Source organism: Pocillopora damicornis, chromosome 5, assembly GCF_964200805.1.
Source record: "Pocillopora damicornis chromosome 5, jaPocDami1.2, whole genome shotgun sequence".
NCBI lineage: Eukaryota > Metazoa > Cnidaria > Anthozoa > Scleractinia > Pocilloporidae > Pocillopora > Pocillopora damicornis.
Window position 1 is genome coordinate 11557334 of NC_142674.1, and position 18270 is coordinate 11575603.

The window sequence follows — 18270 nt, forward strand, 5'->3', positions numbered from 1 at the left end:
AACAGAGGCATTTACAACTTATCCTTCTGTAACATCTTAAAATTATCGAATCAGTTAAAAAATATTGTTGTTTCCTCGAGCGCCGGTGTATTTTATAATTGCGAAACATCGAAAAATCCTAACTGACTCCTTTGTTATCATGATGACAAACTCGAAGGTTCCCCTAGACAAACACGCAGTTCTAAACAGACCGATAAAGCATGCGTCAAAGACGCGACCAGCCATAGCTTCGTCCGTAAGTGTGAAAAGTTGAGAATGTGGATAACTCATTTAGTGATATACATGAAGATGCTATTTCATAGATGCGGCCATCGCTTAAGTCTGAGGACGTCATCCAAAAGCTTAATGAGGATACAGAATGGTTTCAATCTCAACTGACTTGTTAATCAATAAATAGCCATAAGATAAGCCTCTAATCATTTTATTGCAGATATTAAGTAGAGTGTTTTATATTATGTTAAATACAACTTGTTGTGTTTGGATAGTGTACAAAATTAAACGCTCATACGTGCTCTCATTTCGTCCGGTTTTTAAACAAGCATTCCATTTACCATGGTAAAATTGTTTCCATCTACCACAGTATGAACCCTTTACATGTCGTTTTATTTTTCTCATACGAATCGAAAACACTAAAGAAAATTATTAATTTGAATTAACTAACACTCTATTAAGACGATTCTCTCCGTTTATGACAAAAGCATTTCATACTAGCAGCAAAACGGTAAATGTCAATAACAATGCTCTCGCTTGTTTTCAAATAAAGGTAACTTGAAAGTTAAACAAATCACTAGAAATGATGAAATATGTAATTTAAAGAAGATACTTCGTCGAGGGATAAGTGCTAGTTAATACCTCACGACTAATTCATTACCAAACTATAAAATTTTTACCAAATTTCATATCTCCATTAGGAGATCTCTTACCAGGTCTGCTATAGACAAATTTACTAAATGGTTTTACAACACAACAATGAAAATCTCGCCAAGTACAGCTATCGACATAAACGAGCCGTTTTCAAGTTAGTTGTTTTTTGTTTCTTTCTTTCTTTCTCTTCTGATTTAATCGATGACGGAAGTTTAATTCATATCTATTCAAATTTCCTTATTGTGAAACCGATTAAATTATTTATTACTGGCATCCTTTAAGAATTTATTAATTGTTTTTTGTGCTTTTATTATTATTATTTCGTGAATCAAGGACAAAGCTTTCACATATTCTTCTAATATTAATATTGAGAGAAATTTAACTAACACAAACCTAGACTTAGTTTAGCACCGAGAAGTGACGATTATGTACCCTAACGACGGTCACTGGCCCATTTTCCCAATCTCTTAGCTGGGGCCTTCTTTGCAGCTTCCTCACTTGGTCCTGCATCTTCATTTCCCAGATCTTCAACCCTGGAGTATTTTGCCTTGTCATAAGCGCCCATGTCAAGAAGTTCCAAATATGTCTTAAAAGAAAGTAACAAATGGGGTTACACTTTAGCCGCAGAGCGTAAAAACACTGTAAAGTTAAGCTGAAAAGTGCGATCACTTCCCCAGCGTACTGAGAATCTCTGTGTTTTAAAATCGCGGGTATAATTTTGCGAGTTTTTTATTTCCTCTCGGAAAATAGAGGAGTTGCAAGTAGGTGGATAGAACTGAGCCGTTTTATGCCCTGGGGACGATCACAACCGACGTAAATATCAGAAGGAGCCAACAAGTTGAATTACTCGTAAATGGCCTTGCGGGCTGGAAAATGTCTCTTGCCAGAAGTATGAATGGTCTCAGTTGAAGCTTTCATAGACTGAATGGAAATAAAACCAATGCTAGGAAATATTGCTTCCAATATATGGGGACAAGGTAAGAAGTTTGAAAAGTTATAACTGAAATGCATGAAATATTAGGAAGTTGTCATTTCTAGAAACAAACCTCCTCACGAATGTATTTGTCCATTCTTTGTCGCAGGTTTTCAAAAGGAGGACGGAAGTCAGGGTTTCGATTCCAGCACCTTTTCATTATATCATACCTGAAATTTAAAAATGATGATCTACTCTTAACTACTTACTAATGGACTATGCGAAGAATACCAATAAGGTCCTCCTACAGGAAACTATTTTGAGAATAGCATGGGCAATGTTTCAGACTTGTTTTGAGACGTCGAACATATCTGCACTACTTCACTCGCTCTGATGTTTTTTCAATACATTTTGATGTCATAATTGTCCACGCCGTATTTCAGCTGAATGCGGTATGCTCCTGGTTCACATTCACATAACAGAAAGCTTCTCATTGCAGCTTAATTGTTTTATTGCCAAGATTTCAGCGATGAGAACGCTAAATGTATTGTCTTCGATCTAAGGTTATTTTTAGGAACACGATGGTATTATACTAGAAAAGTGCGACTCACAGTTTGTTGTCAACATGATCGGGCTTTGGCATCTGATATCCTTTTGTGACTTCTGCAACTACCATGCCTTCAGACCATCCGTCGTACGGAATTCCTCCTGTCAATGCATAAGGACAAGTGTATGTCACATTCCTGAATGTCTCAACTCTACAATGACTGTGGCTGAGACACATTGTTCCTTCTCGACCTCTATGTATGAGGGAAGCCATCTGCATGTACATTTACATAGCTTGATGATGCCCAAATCAAAATTTATTGAATACAGTACTGTAGTTTAAAGTTTCCTTTTTTCGGTCCGAGTTGATGCTAGTCTCTGATAATTGAATAATGCTTAAGCCATCGACTTGCCGTTTGCTTTGCATTTATTGAGATTAACAATCAAAATAGCTTGCTACATATCAATCTATATATATACATATCTTTTATATATACGTATATTTATATTTATGGCCAAGTAGTATGTTAAAACAAATCTTTATTAAAATAATAGTAACAAAAATAGCATTACTTCTATAGCGCTTGCGCATTGCTGTTCTAAGCGTTAAATGTATTGACTGAACATAGCTTGGCTTACCAAGGGTAACTATCTCATACAGAACGATTCCATAGGACCACCTGACGAGAGTATATCAGAAATATTCTTCAGTTAGTCGCTGAGTGAATTTTGGAATTGTAATTATAAAGAGAAATCCAAAGGTGATCGGTTTGTTAGGTTGGTAGATTGATATACATTACTATACGTACACATCACTCAAGGTGGAAAGTCCAGCAAGCTCTCCCAGCAGAATCTCTGGCGCAGTCCATTTGATTGGCAAACATCCCTGGAAAAACAACCTATAAATGATTTCCGTACAAAACACATGTCCCTTCTTTTTCAAAGCCATCTTTAAAAAATATGAAGCTACGTAACGTAAATATGTTAAAATGTGAAAAGAAAGCTACGTTTGTCGTTCCCTTATCAGTCAATCCAATGTTAGCATTCGTAAAGCTGTCACGGAAAACATAAAATGTAACTTCTTTCGCGAGACTTTCTACGAAAAAAAGTTAGTGAAATTGACAAATCCCGATGCCCGGGCCAGAGTATTTATTCTGTTAAATACTAACTCTTTTTTGTTTTGCTTTTTTCTGTAGTTTTTGGGACTTTTTTTGTAGAAGTGAGCTGTGAAACCCTGTTGGTAGTCGAGGTACATTAACTTTATGCAGAGAACATGCTGACGCTTACAACTTGTTTCCAAAAAACGCCGCACTAAAGCGACAAAAAAAATGTTTTCTACCTTTTTGGCATTTCCATGGCCATACTTGAAGCTTTGATATGCCATACCAAAGTCCGTCACTTTGCAAACATAGTTGTTATCGAGGAGAATGTTTCGAGCCGCCAGGTCACGATGGATAATCTACCAGAATATAAGGAGTCAGAATATGAAAGCTAAGAACCATAGGTTTTTATACTGCTGCGGCGAATCAAACATCTAAGTATGTTCGAACGAAAAAAGGGCTCAATGTAATGCTGACAAAACCAAGATTTCTACTTTCTTTATCAAAAAAATTGGATTTTTTTACAACAGCGAAAATAACGATAATGATGACAATGATAAAGATTATAGTCATAACCATGCTAATAATCATAATAATTATGATATAATAAAATGAAATTTAGAAATGGTAAACCAACAGAGGACCCTTTGTGTTCCAAAAAAGGAAAAGACGAGATGGTTTTCTCTTTACCTTTGTTTCCTTTTACAGATTTCTGGGGAGTTCCATTTGTTTTTTTTTTAAGTGTCGCAGTAAGGTTTTATATACATACATACATATATATATATAGAAGGCCCAGAAGGCCGAAACAGTACTGTCTGCAGTTAGATATAGCTCTTTGGCATACAAAGCTTTGCTTTCATGTCCAAATTGAGCACTCTACTAGGATGAGTCATTGCTGCTAGCATTATGCATGCTCACTAGTTTATCTAGTTTGAGCACTCTGGCATGGCTTAGATGATACCACATGTGTGAGATCACTTGGGGTGGCTATATAGCCTTACCTCCATCCTAGCATCAGCACTGCACTGATGAGGCCCAGAAGGCCGAAACAGCACTGTCTGCAGTTAGATATAGCTCTTTGGCATACAAAGCTTTGCTTTCATGTCCAAATTGAGCACTCTACTAGGATGAGTCATTGCTGCTAGCATTATGCATGCTCACTAGTTTATCTAGTTTGAGCACTCTGGCATGGCTTAGATGATACCACATGTGTGAGATCACTTGGGGTGGCTATATAGCCTTACCTCCATCCTAGCATCAGCACTGCACTGATGAGGCCCAGAAGGCCGAAACAGTACTGCCTGCAGTTAGTTATATATATATATATATATATATATATATATATATATATATATATATAAATATATATATATATATATATATATATATTATACATATATATGTATGTATGTTTATAGCGCAGATTATTTACACGACTCGCCCCTAGCCAAAATGAACCATCAGCGCATACTCGAGCTTTGACAGCTGCCTGAGTTTGTCTTTTTTTTTGGCTTAATTTTTTACCATTCCAGATAATCATAGCTGGAATTTTTTGAGGCTCGGCAACCGCATAATGAACCTTATTCTAATGTCTTTTGGCTCATTTTGTTGACATCTGCAGTGACCTGCTAATGTCAACAAAGAGGTTTATCTACTTCAAAAGCACTCATAAATGTTGGCCAAAATCCGAGCTATTGAAAAATAAAATGTTTAAATCTGTGAAAGATTTTTCTGAGTTAGAATTGACATGTGACAAGTATTCCACTTACCCCTCGCGTTCCAAGGAACACCATGCCGGCGGCGATTTGTTTGGCAAACAACACGAGATCGTAGTTGTTCAGATCCTGAGCTCTTCCCTCACCAAGATAATACCGATCCCTCACTCCTCGGCATTTTCTCAGGTAACCAAGTAGGTCACCACATGGCAAGTACTCCATGATGAGTATTGGGTGAACTTAGGTAACGTAAAACAAGAGAAAAAGCAAATAAACCCCATGTCAAGGCTCCTTACTCTATATCAAAGATACAATTGCTTATGGCTTTCTCCATAAAGCAGTTCAGCTCACACAAAGGACTCATTCTTTTAGGATCCAACTTCATCAGAATTTACTTTCAAAAATTTGCTATAGATTAAAGGGAGAAAGCCAAGTAGCTCCGTTGACGAGATTTCAAGCTATCCGACCGAGATCTTAATGAACTGTCGATGGATATATGCTTTCGAAGAAAAACAGTCTGGTTCCCACAAAAAAAAAAACAAAACAAAAAAAAAAAACTTGGCTCCATTCACATTGGCTCCTAATTATGGAGCTCATGTTAAGAGTTCCTTAGAGGGTTCATTCAGCATTTGCAGTATCATTAATAACATATACCTAGAAAAGATGCTGTACGCTTCGTACTTACTTTGTGTAGTAACGCAGCCCATGAACTTTACAATGTTTGGCGAAACGTTTTCACCGATAAGTTTCCCCAGCTCAATTTCTCTCATCAAACATTTCCTTCCCTCCTCTCCAGCAGTGGCTACAGCAAAAGAATACATTAATGGAGACACGTTCTGATTAATGCATTTGTTCCATGCAAGTTCAAGCCAGAAAGAATCCGGTAGAATTACAAACCTCGCATCTTCTTATTACCGTTTGGATGATAATTTTCGCAGCTAGCAGATTGTCCAACTCATTGACCTCGGCCACAGCTGAGTTGACTGTGAGTATAAAGGCCGAATTGGAACCAGTTGAGGTTTAAATCCTACCAATAGTTCTTTTTTTCTTTAGTTTTACCATCAATGCAGATGCTTCACATCTTTCGTCCGATAAAAGTCTTTTGCCAGCGAAAAGCGCCGTGTAGTCAGTCTGTTAGACTGCCCACTCCAACCCGGGATAATCAGTCACTGGTAAATGGGAATAGGTCCAAAGGGAGAAAAAAACCCTACTGGATTCAGCAGCGGATCTAGAGGGAGGATCCAGCGTATCCGCAACACCTTCCCACCCCCCCCCCCGGGGTGAGTGGGGTGTGGCGGATACTAACCCATACTAACCCCCTTCTAACCTATGCCTGTGACCTTTTACACTACTATTATTGCAGGATCACTTTTATGACCAAACTGGTTGATTATCTTCTTTGTTTGTTTGCTCCTTCCCCCGCCTTTCTTTTTTTTTCTCGCGCGTAACCTTGAGCGAGGAAGAGGGGGGTGTGCGTTGGTTGAGAAGAAATTTTGGACCACCCCTTCCTCCCCCTCTGCCCAAATAAAACGTTTTTATAACCGCCCCTGAGAACAACATATGTATCAATGTAACGAATAGAAGGAGGCTTACGCGTAAAACATTTAGCAGCCACTGTCCGATTTCCAGGTTGTCCATTGGGTAAACTCAGGAGAGCTCTCCACACGGCTCCGAACGCCCCTCGTCCAATGACGTCTTGTAGCAGGACACGGTTCACCGCAACCTCCCACTCATCTACCTGTGCATTCAATGGCTCCATCTGAATTGCCTGCTCTTGGTCAGGACTAAATATTGGAAATTAACATTGTATACTTTCAGGTTCAAAACAAAGAAAAGTGATAAAAAGAAAATAGAAATAATCTCTCTTGCCGATAGTGAGAAAACAATATTGTTACTAAACCAAGACCATAAATTATCACAAAATATATCAGTAATTATTGTTATTTAAGTACACTTTGTCAATCGGATGAAGGTCAACAATAGCCCCGTCGTTTGTTAAAATCAATAAAGAAACAGTTGGTTTTAAAATCAGAAAATTTTACGTGGATTCCAATTTTTACTTCAAAGTACTAAATCCATTGATTAATTTAACCGAAAATAGATGGAAGGTACTTAAGAGATAAAAAAATTGAAACAAAGGAATTAATGAAGCCGACTCTATCAGCACTTGATTAATGTTAATAATGCATCATAAACACGATAAAAGTAAAGTCACTGCGATATGATTTTTGTTATCGTCATCATGCAATGGGGAATTTTTTCGATGAATTTGATGAATAAAAGGTAAAATAGTTGACTTACAGAGCCATAGCTGCAATTCCAAATAATGAATAAAAGGAGATAGAGAAGGTAAAACTGTGCATTAATTTATTAAATCGAATATTCTAATAAAATTTCTGTGAAGTGGTAGAATATTTTGAATTTGCACAAATTAGGAGTGACGCGATACTTGCTGAATTTAAAATTATTATCAATACATATACGGATGTGAAAAAACTCTACATTAGCATTTTTTGGCCGCAGGAGAGTAATTCTTGTAAAAATATCTCTACTCTTAGGCTCGTAGCTCAGTGTTCCCCATGCCCTTCAGTAGACATGTTTAATAGGTTTAAACATTTCCTTCTATTACTTTCAGACAAAGAAATCTGAAATAACACAGAAAAATGGACGTCACCTGTCCTTCGACGCTTCCAGAAATGCCAGGCAATTAGCGAAATGGCAATCGCTGCCGCCACTGTTCCACCAATGTAATACCACAAAGTGTTGAAACTTTGCATAGCTTGTGGCACTTGCTTCGCTAATTGTGTGAGATAGATAAATGACCATTAGACAAATCTCGACGGTAGTAAAAGTACAAATAAAATTCAAGTTATTTGGAAAAGCTTTGGAATAGCTTAGCACAGTATTTAACTCGTGATTGACACCTGATCTTTGAAACGAAATACCTGAAGTTTAGAAAGCAATGCAAGATAATTTCATGTAAATGGTCAGGTGACCCATATTTGTTTCGTCTTTAACTGACAAACAGCTTTAATCTATTTGGAAATATATTTTTTAATCAGTAAAGTTGTATAACACCAACTTACCTTTGACGTTTATTTTTTCAGAGGAACGGGAGACAAAATCGAGCTTGTTACGTGCCTCACAAGAATAGACACCACTGTCCTCCTTCACAACTTCAGTTATAGTAAGTTCACTCATCTTTTTATCGAGTCTTGTATTAATCTGTGCTCTTTCTGGTGGTGAGTCTCCATCTTTTTTCCAAGTTACATTTATTGTTTCTTCGTTGACGTTGCAGGACAATGTGAGGTTGTCTCCTACTGTGAGTGCTCGATACTGATTTGAAACAACTTGAGCAGAGGCTTTTCCTACGTTAAGAAAAAGGCAATTGATTAAAATCCTGCTCCACATTTGTCACCCTCACCGTCAGCAGCAGTTCAGTGTCAGCGTCACGTAATTGGCATCGCCATGGTTATCGTCGGCGTCATCAACACGGTCAGCGTCAGCGTCATCATAATCGTCATCGTCATCGTCATCGTTATCGTCATTATCATTAAACTTACCCTAAATACGCAGTGTTACAGAGGAACTAGTTTTATTTGCTTTCTTTTCCGTTGTCGTTTGGAATAGCTTTGCCCATTATTTAACTCGTGATTGACACCTGCTCTTTGAAACGAAATACCTGAAGTTCATAAAGTGATACAAGGTAATTTCATGTAAATAGGTCAGGTGACCTATGTTTGTTTCATCTTTAACAGATAAACAGTTTCAATCTATTTGGAAATATATTTTTTAGTCAGTATAGTATTTTTTTAAGACACAACGGTAACGCCAACTGACCTTTGACATCTATTGTTACAGATGACCTGGCAACAAAACCGAGCTTGTTACGTGCCTCACAATTATACACACCACTGTCCGCCTTCCTAACTTCAGTTATAGTAAGTTCACTAATTTTTTCATCGAATCGTGTATCAATCTTTGCTCTTTCGGGTGGTGGGTCTTTATCTTTTCTCCAAGTTACAGTTGTTGTTTCTTCGTTGACGATGCAGGTCAATTTGAGGGAGCTTGTTACTGTGAGTGGTGGATACCAACCTGGAACAACTTGAGCAGAGCTTGTTCCTACGTTAAGAAAAAGGAAATTGATTAAAATGCTGGTCCACATTTGTCACCCTCACCGTCAGCAGCAGTTCAGTGTCAGCGTCATGTCATCGTCATCGCCATGGTTATCGTCGGCGTCATCGTCACGGTCAGTGTCTTCATCATCGTTATTGTCATTATCATCAAACTTACCGTAAACACGCAGTGTTGCAAAGGAAATACTGGTATTTGCTTTATTTTTCGCTTTACACTTGTAAGTCCCTTCCATCCCTTTTGTGACGATTAAAAATTCCAGGAATGATTCTCCTTCGTGATTGAATTGATTGATACCAGATGGCAGGTCAACATTATTAAAAACCCAGACTAATGTTGGTGTTGGCACACCTGAGGCTCGGCAACTGAAGTTCACAGAGTTTCCCTCGGTAACAGACTGGTTTATTGGAGGCTCTATAATCTGGGGAGATACTTCAATTTAAAAAAAAATCCAAAGTTAGCAAGGTTCGCGTAGTCCAGTTCAGCCCCATTTATCCAATCTTTGATAAAACGAGGAAACAACAACAGCGACAAAATATCAAAACAAAAAACGCAATGTTCAAGCCTATTTTTGACCAAGGTCAATTTTTTTCAAAGGTTTTCTTCGCGTTCAGCATAAAAAGATATTGTTTGCCCTTAAGTTGTCCCAGTTGTCCCAATAACATTCATCCTTTTCTTGTTGGTTGTCGAGTGTGATGTTAAAAACACATATGTTCAACGACTATCAGTTTCCTTTTTTAACAGTTTATATTGAATTCGAAAAGTTATTAGGCGATGATGATCAAAACAATGTAAAACATTTGCATTCTTAAATCAAAAAAAGGAAAGGAAATGTGTCATTTGACGTTTCCAAATTGCGTGTTTTAATATGAGTTCACGGATAAAAATGTTAGAGTGGACAACAGGATTTACAATTCCTTAATAGCGGGAGGTGTTTTTAGTTATTTCTTTGGTCACGGATTTAGCTTCATTAACAATCTGGGTGTGTGTAAGTCAGAATCAACTGTACGTGATCAGGTACCCTTTTCTAAAGAAAAAGAGTACTAATGTTGGTAATTTGAAACAAGTTATAAGAATGTTCCTTTAAAATCTCCTTCCAACCTCAATCCTTAATATTTAGGTAATGATACATTCAAAGCCAAGTTGATGAACTATCTTTAACACTAATGAAAATGTATCATAAGATCATGACTTCTTAGTTCCTTGGTCGTCGACATTCTTAGAGGAAAAGGATGAAAAGAGAAAGAAAAAAATAGGTCTATTTAAATTTGGCTTAAGCTCAAAAACAAACGCTTTGTTAAGTTACAAGTTTGATAAATGACATAAACTACAATATAGAGTTTACCTGTGACATCGATCCAGAAGGAAGAGTTTGCTTTTCCATAATCATTTTTAGCTGTACATTCATAATAGCCTTTATCTTTAAACGTCGCTCGTCTAATAACTAAGGTGTTGGTTTTATTAAGTAGCACTCCATCCTTGGTCCAGTTGACATATACTTGTGGATCACCTTTCAAATAACACTCTTTTGTAAATGTGGAGTTCAATGCAATGGTGAGATTTCTAAGCTCATCAGTAACACGGGGTGGAACTGCAAAGTAAGCATATAAATACAAATTACAAAATTAGAAGCCACCCAACGGGCCCCCCTCCCCCCACCCGCAAAAAGAAAAAAAATTAAACAAATTAATAAATAACAATTTAAAAAAGAAAACGATGAACAATTTTTTGATCATATCAAACAAATGCTTTTAAAAACCATGTTAGTCAGGCTAAATTACTAGCTTAGGCATGAAACCATCATATTTTTAGAGCAGGAACAAAAGAACAAGTGTAAAGATTTTCCAGTTCTTCGCAATAAATATCTAATCAAGTTGTGTGAAGAATTACTGTACACTTGACGAACACACCTTTCACAGAAATGTCAATGTCTTTGGTGTCAAAGCCTGCTACATTCTCTGCCTTACAAGTGTACCACCCTTCTTCCTCCTTTGATATCTCAGAAAAGAAGAGAGACAAACTCTGTCCTTGAAATGTATTATTCTTGAACCAGGTGATCTGAGGTTCAGGCCGACCCTCCACAACTTTACAAGTCAAGTTCACACTGTTTCCTTCTATGATGAGATTGCTTGCTCCAGAAATATCCACTTTTGGTCGAACTAAGAGGTAAATAAATAACATGTCCTTGGAAAATCGGAGGTATTCCAATATCATTTACACTGAACACGTTAAACGCCGTAACTAAATAAGCATTTGAAAATGACACTAGCGCTTGATATGAAATACAATCATCTGTCAGGTCTATATACTCCTATTATCTCGGACCAGTTTACGAAAGACAGAGGGCGCAGCTATTATTGCTAATCCCCACATAGAGAGTTATAGGAGCAATCGATAACCTTATCATCCTACAATCTTGGTTCGCGAAAACGCTGATAGCTTGCCACAGCATTTAAAGAACCGAAAGCATTCCATTCACTTCACTGATGTTACAAATAGTAACAACACACTCGCCATCCATAGCACTGCATCTTTAAAACAAGAGCCCGTGGTTCACAAGATTCCCAGTGAGTAAGGCAAAGTTTACATCAGCGGAACAGGCAGACCTATGCAAGTAATGGTTAAACGAATAATATGGCAGATCGAGAAACGATATGCTAAGACAAAGGCCTCTGCAGTTTCAGACACCTGGAAACCACTTGCGCTGGACTGAAGTAGAGTATATTGATTGTGATCCTATTATTAGACACGCAGGGTAAAAGAGGCCATCCACGTAAGACTTCGCATGTTACAACATAAATTGGACATTGGGGTAGACATCCCAGAAACATGGATGCGGACCACAAGAAACACAACATAATAACTTTGCGACAGTGGACTCCGAAAGAACATTTGGTCAAAGTGTGCCAACCGAGGCCGGTGTGGGATTCTAGCCAATCACTGTCAAACAGAGTGTTTCATAAAGTCATGCATATCTACCGACCTTATTGTACGAAAACACGATATGCAGTCAAAAAGTCGCCATCCACATCCAAAGTAACTTAATGGCGAGACAAATGATTATACTGTATTCAGAAAGTGAATTCATCACTAGGACCAACCGAAGTCGTTTTTAAGCACATTACCAGTTTGAAAAGAAACTATAACCTTCATCAAAGGGCGCTTACTTTGAGTTATGACGAGGAGACTATATTGTTGATAAATAACTTAAGTATAATTTCTTTTAACATGACACCCTACTTTCAAACAACTGTAATCAACAAACACATTCACGATAAAATGTCGCCTCACATGGCTGCGGATATGAACAGCAAAAAGGTTTTGAAACTGAGTAAATTAAATGCATTACATTTGAAGAACTGACTTTATGACTTTCTATATATTATCTCATTGGTCACTCACTTATAACTGACACTAGTATGTTTCTATCTTTGCTTGTGACCCTCTGTGGTCCTTTTGTTTGTTTCATGGTACTGGTGAATGTTCCATCGTCTTCAGGCTTTACAAAACCAATACGCAGGCTGCCGTTGGATACTTGAGTGAATCGTTTCGGGTCTAAAGACTTTCCTCCTTTCTTACTCCAAGAAATCTGTGGACTCGGTGTTCCATCAGCACTACAGCTTATAACGCCAGACGTGTATGCAATAAAGGTTTGTTGGCCCAACGTCTTCTCAGTAAATCTTGCTGTTGAAAGGAGTAACGAAAAGCACTAATACAATAGCTACACTTTTAAAAGGTCAGAAGTGTACTTGTCTTACATGACATTGTCCTGCATGTTAAGCCTATTTCTACAAGATAAAAATATGTGTTTTCATACCATTAATGTAGACAATGTAATATTGAACATATTCCAATCTCTGGCATTCATATATTCCTCCATCAGACAGCTGCACATCATCAATGAACTGATTACCATTGTCTTCAGCCCTGATCCTTTCAGAAGTAGAGTTTGTTATTTCAAGCTTTCCCCCATTGATGACCCATCTAGCATAATTGGTTTTATTGTGTATAGAGCAGTGAAGCTTTTCTTTGCTACCAATATCAAAATAGAGTTCATCTCTTTTCAACACTTTCTTGTTTTCTGCAAAAAAGTGGTTCAGTTTAGATGTTGTCAAACTAAGTCAAATCTGTTTTAATCAACACCACAAGAAGAGAGAAAAATTAAATATATTTACCTGTACTAAAGCTTACATTGAGAATTTTTTAACTTTGTTACATTACTTTAAACAAAGTCACGTTAGCCATTATCAGAGTAATGTAACCTTTGAACAGAATAATATTGCATCCAAAAAAAGGTATGAAACCCATTAAAAAAATAGGTAACCCTCAACTGAAGTCAGGTGATCTTACGAGCAGTCATATTACCTTCATGAGAGTCATGTACACCCTAGCTAACGTCATTTCACTTCAAGATCAAGCTGAATCAAAAGTAGGTAAGTTCCTTAAAAAACTGTGATGCTGCGTCGATAGAGGAGTATAACACCCGCCATGACGAAGGGCCTACGCTCGAAATTCAAATTTGAAACTCTTTACGGGGACAAATTTATATTATCAACTCGCTTGATAAAATCAAAATCATCTAAGTCATTTTAAGCCGACTCATGTTACCCTTAACCAAATCATGTCATCCCCAGACGAGGTCATGTCGCTATCTTAGGCGTAAATTCTGCGAACAGATATTGGCTTGTCCACGAGTCATAGGTTAGCAAAATGTCTTTAGAAATGGTCTTCTGGTCATCCGTGTATCTCAATTTACTCTGATTTCCCTTTACTTTAGAGGGTCAATGGGAGGAAGAAAGACAACCACGAAAACCAGAATCACTAATCAGACCTAAAAATTTAGTTGCTTACTTGGTTGACACAGCACGTGAGAACCCTTGTCATTCGATTGACATTGAGATGGAATATTTAACTTTCCATCAATGCGATCACATGATGCAAGTTCTGACTCCTCTCCGGTGCAAGAGACATCGGACATTGCATAAGGTATTCCCTCATCCCCTACGTCTGACCCAATGAATTCCGCCAAAGCCTCTTCAAAGCCAAGTTGACGACAAATAACTTTAGCATCATTAAAATCCCATTCATTCTTGCATATCTTCGCCCATTTTCCCTTGTAAAATACTTCCACTCTTCCTCCATACTCCACATTTGCGCCATTCAAGCGAACAGGAACTTATGAAATTACAAAAAGTTCAATCCATAAAGATGGAAAATACTAATTGTCAAGAATCAAGAACCACGAAATGATAAATAGTTCATGCTAGTGTGGCAAAGTGTTTTGTCTTCAGTGAAATTCTGGATGCAAATTACTCAGTACTCGTACGTTGGATGTATCGTTCGTTGTCGTATGTGGTTTACACGTGCTTCAAATTGTAAAACCAGATAGTCTTTTTTTTAATTTTGGCAGATTCAAGACGTGTTTTCTTGGCCTTTAAAACGTTTACTTTCGGAGAACACAATAGGGTGATTTAGATTCATTTTTTTAAAGCAATTCCTATAGAATAATCAAGAAAAAGGCGTGAAGTTTAGTATAAGTGGAGTGAGAAATTGTGAAATTTCCTAGTTGCACGAAAGAGAGAGAAAAAAAGGAAACTAGAGGGATGAGATGGTTTTAAGGAAACTTACTGAAGGTTTTGGAGCTCGAGTTCGTGAAACCCAAATGCATGACTGCGCAGCTAGCTTCTTATTTCGGCCGTAATTCAACTATAATCTTGTTAGGGTGTAAACAGTAGAAAACAACTAAATTATTGGCGTTAGATACCTTTTGAGAACCTAAAAGATACCCGACGACGAACAGTCATTGATCTCGGGAAAGTTTTAATCTCCGGAGTGTGAGTAAATCTATCAAGTTACCATCTTTGGGGGTCATGTGGATATTAAATGAGTGCAATTTATTATTACCTTTACAAATTTGTTGTTTTTTTCCCAAGTTGCTTTGACATGTGGTCGGAATGGAACAATTGTAGTGGGTGGACATCTTTGAAGCATTGCCACGTTCTGCGAACCATGTATAGTAGCCCATGGCCATGCAGGTTTGGATTTCATCTGCGTCATCCCATTGACTGGTACAAAGCTTTTGCCAGCTGCTGTTTGAGAATATCTCCATCGTACCGACAGATGGGTTCTTCTCCGTTTCAAAACGCAAGGGAAATTCTTCAAAATATTCAACAACGACAAAAAAAGGATTGATAACTAAGGATAAAAATAAACAACGTGGACTACTTTAGCTTAGGTAAATTCTTGTGTTGATGATGTCTCCATATAATTACTTAGTAACAGTAGTCCTTGCATTGTTCAAAAGTTTCTTTTCAGTTTATGGTGGAATAATTTCCTGCTAAGCTAACATGATTTTCTTTCCTCGTAGTTATGAACACTACTGAACTAGTAGTGGAAATAAAGCCTGAAAAAATTAAGGCCCGTACGGGATTTGAACCCATGACCTCTGCGATACCAGTGCAGCGGTCTACCAACTGAGCTAACAAGCCAACGAGGAGCTGGCCCTTATGTTGGATCAAAATAAACCTTCGAAGTGGTGAATAATGGCTGTAAACAAATGAAAATCATATGAGTGCACCGCGGTTGAAGAAACGAACAGAGAATCAATCCTTGCAGTTCTGAAAACTACTGAACTAGTAGTTAAAATAAGGCCTGAAAAAAGTCAGGTCCGTACGGGATTTGAACCCACGATCTCCTACAGGCCTGAACTTTCTCAGGCCTTATCTCAATTACTAGTTCAGTAGTTTTCAGAACTGCGAAGATTGATTCTTTATTTGTTTTTTCAACCGCAGTGCACGCATATGATTTTCATATGTTTACAGCCATAATTTTCTTTGCCAGCAGGTCAATTAGTAACTGAGGTTCTTGCATTGTTAAGAATGTTTCTTGTCAGTAGATGATAGTTAACATCACCGGCTTTGCTAACAAAGTATTGCTTATGGGCAGTTCAACGACATTCGTAATTGCCATTGCGCAGGTGATTCAAACTTCTTATTGAGCGGCCACGAAAACTTGTGCTAAAAATTTAGTACCTATTGTAGTACTAATTTTAGTAAATATTTGTTTTGTTTCTTCCAAGAAAAGCATGGTGAATTCCATACATGTACAGAGTTCGTGCATTCATTAAGGATTTCTGACTTAAAATGAAATCCTTACTTTTAATAACTTGTGCATTTCACATATGTTACCTGGATGATTATGTGATTAAAATTCAAATTCAGCAGTTCCGTTCATTTGTTGTTGCTCTAATTTTTATTCCTGTGTTTGTTCATTTTTGTTTCAACTACGAAATCAGAAAAGCTGCAGTTTGTATGTTACCTTCATGGCAACTGGACATGTTACTACACTCTCTCAGCAGTGCTCTGATCCCATCGCAGTGTTTCCCACCATATGCTGGTTCTGGATTGGTACATTCTCTCTTTCTTGTTTGTATACCACCAAATGGCTTAGAACAGATACTCCAGGAGTTCCACTTACTCCAGCCACCATCCACTAACAATGTTGTCAACAAAAACAGTTGAGAAACAAACACAGACGACATGTTTGAATCATTTAACAAAATACAGTTTGTAAGACAGTGGCGCAGTCTGTATTTCTACCTTCCTCTATAATTACTTGAATGCTCAAGTTAACATTTAGTTGCAGCAAGCTCATTAATTTGGTATTTGGCGATTCTGTAGGGTTGGCATTGAACTTAGAAATGATGCCTTAGCCAAGCAGAATATCACCGTTAGACTGTGTTTTCTTGAAAAACTTATTTCCTTGGAAATGATTAAAATAGTAATTTACATACAAACAACGGGGCAACATACTCGCAGATGTGCATGGAACGGCTACCAGTGTGAGCAATAGAACAGCCTGAGGATTCATGACAATCTTCGTGGAAAATTCAAAGTAAAAGAATAAAAACATTAACGACGAAGAAATCGGAAACTGGAACACTTAATAATAGAAATTTAATTAGTCACGCTTCGATTAGCTGTGTCACTTGTTCGTCAAAACATTCCTAAAGCCATATGTAGTAAATTCTAATTAGACAAGTTCAACTGGAATTTTATAACCAATTTGTTCGGTATAAAAATAAAAGTCACATCGAAAATAACAGAGAAATTTCATAACGAAACTTGTTAAAGCACATCAGTGTAAAAGTTCGACGCGTTTCAAATGAGCATTTACCTCTGGCGCTACATACTTCTTAAAATAAATCCTCCGTTACTCTTCTGTTGAGATAGAAAAGGCAATAGGGCTCATGAGAATTTATATAATTATAATGATGATGATATTGGTAATAATGAAAAAAATATCATTTATGAAGATGATATAAATAACAATGATATATAGACATATAATAATCATGTAGCTTTAATTTTTTCCTAGCTCGACGAGCAATCTTCAAGTTAGCATATTATTCTTTCTGTTCATCACAATTTAAACTTATGACATCATTATTATTTAAAAAAAAGCCAATCAAGTAATACATCTTTAGTGCGTACAACCATCTGGTAACAAATACCATGATTAGCTTACTGACGTCACTGGACTGTTTTTTTTCAGCAGTTATCAGCGACCAACAACATATAAAATTAAAAAGCCTTCCCAAACAAAGTGGAGATTCGCCAGATATAAAACCTCGTTCTGTGATGACACAAACAATAAAAAGGATGAAGATGACGAATATTTTGCATAAGAATGTATTTCAGAGCCAATAACTATATTCTTTGAATGTTTATGACTTCACTTCGAAGCGAGCCAATAAGAGGACAGCAAAATCGTCCCATGGCAACCATCTGGTGTAGAATTTAGTGTTAACTAAAAGTAGTTTATTTAAACAGTTTTTCCTTCTAAACAGTTTTAAACTAATTGTAAATAAATTTCAGTTCACTGCCAAAGCTATTTCTTAGAATGAAAAGTAGTTTATTTAAACTATTTTTTCCCTTCTGTACGATTTTGAGTTAATTGTAAACTAATTCCAGCTCACTGCCAAAGCTGATGGAAAACT

At 37.2% G+C, this 18270-nt stretch overlaps 1 protein-coding gene across 1 annotated transcript; it reads right to left on the bottom strand.

The window, feature by feature from the left end:
- Positions 1-405: 405 nt before the first annotated feature.
- On the bottom strand, positions 406-17496 carry LOC149045241 (fibroblast growth factor receptor-like). Its single transcript, XM_089205875.1, has 22 exons — positions 17448-17496; positions 17084-17147; positions 16590-16763; positions 15177-15428; positions 14124-14447; positions 13090-13353; positions 12675-12956; positions 11183-11431; positions 10618-10863; positions 9432-9704; positions 8979-9260; positions 8225-8506; positions 7813-8083; positions 6732-6922; positions 5824-5940; positions 5193-5377; positions 3663-3782; positions 3133-3209; positions 2963-3003; positions 2389-2485; positions 1911-2007; positions 406-1450 (listed from the first exon to the last, which is right to left on the bottom strand). The coding sequence occupies exons 2-22, from the start codon at positions 17139-17141 to the stop codon at positions 1298-1300; spliced, it is 4035 nt and encodes a 1344-aa protein (XP_089062001.1). The 5' UTR covers positions 17142-17147; positions 17448-17496; the 3' UTR covers positions 406-1297.
- Between the last annotated feature and the right edge of the window lie 774 nt (positions 17497-18270).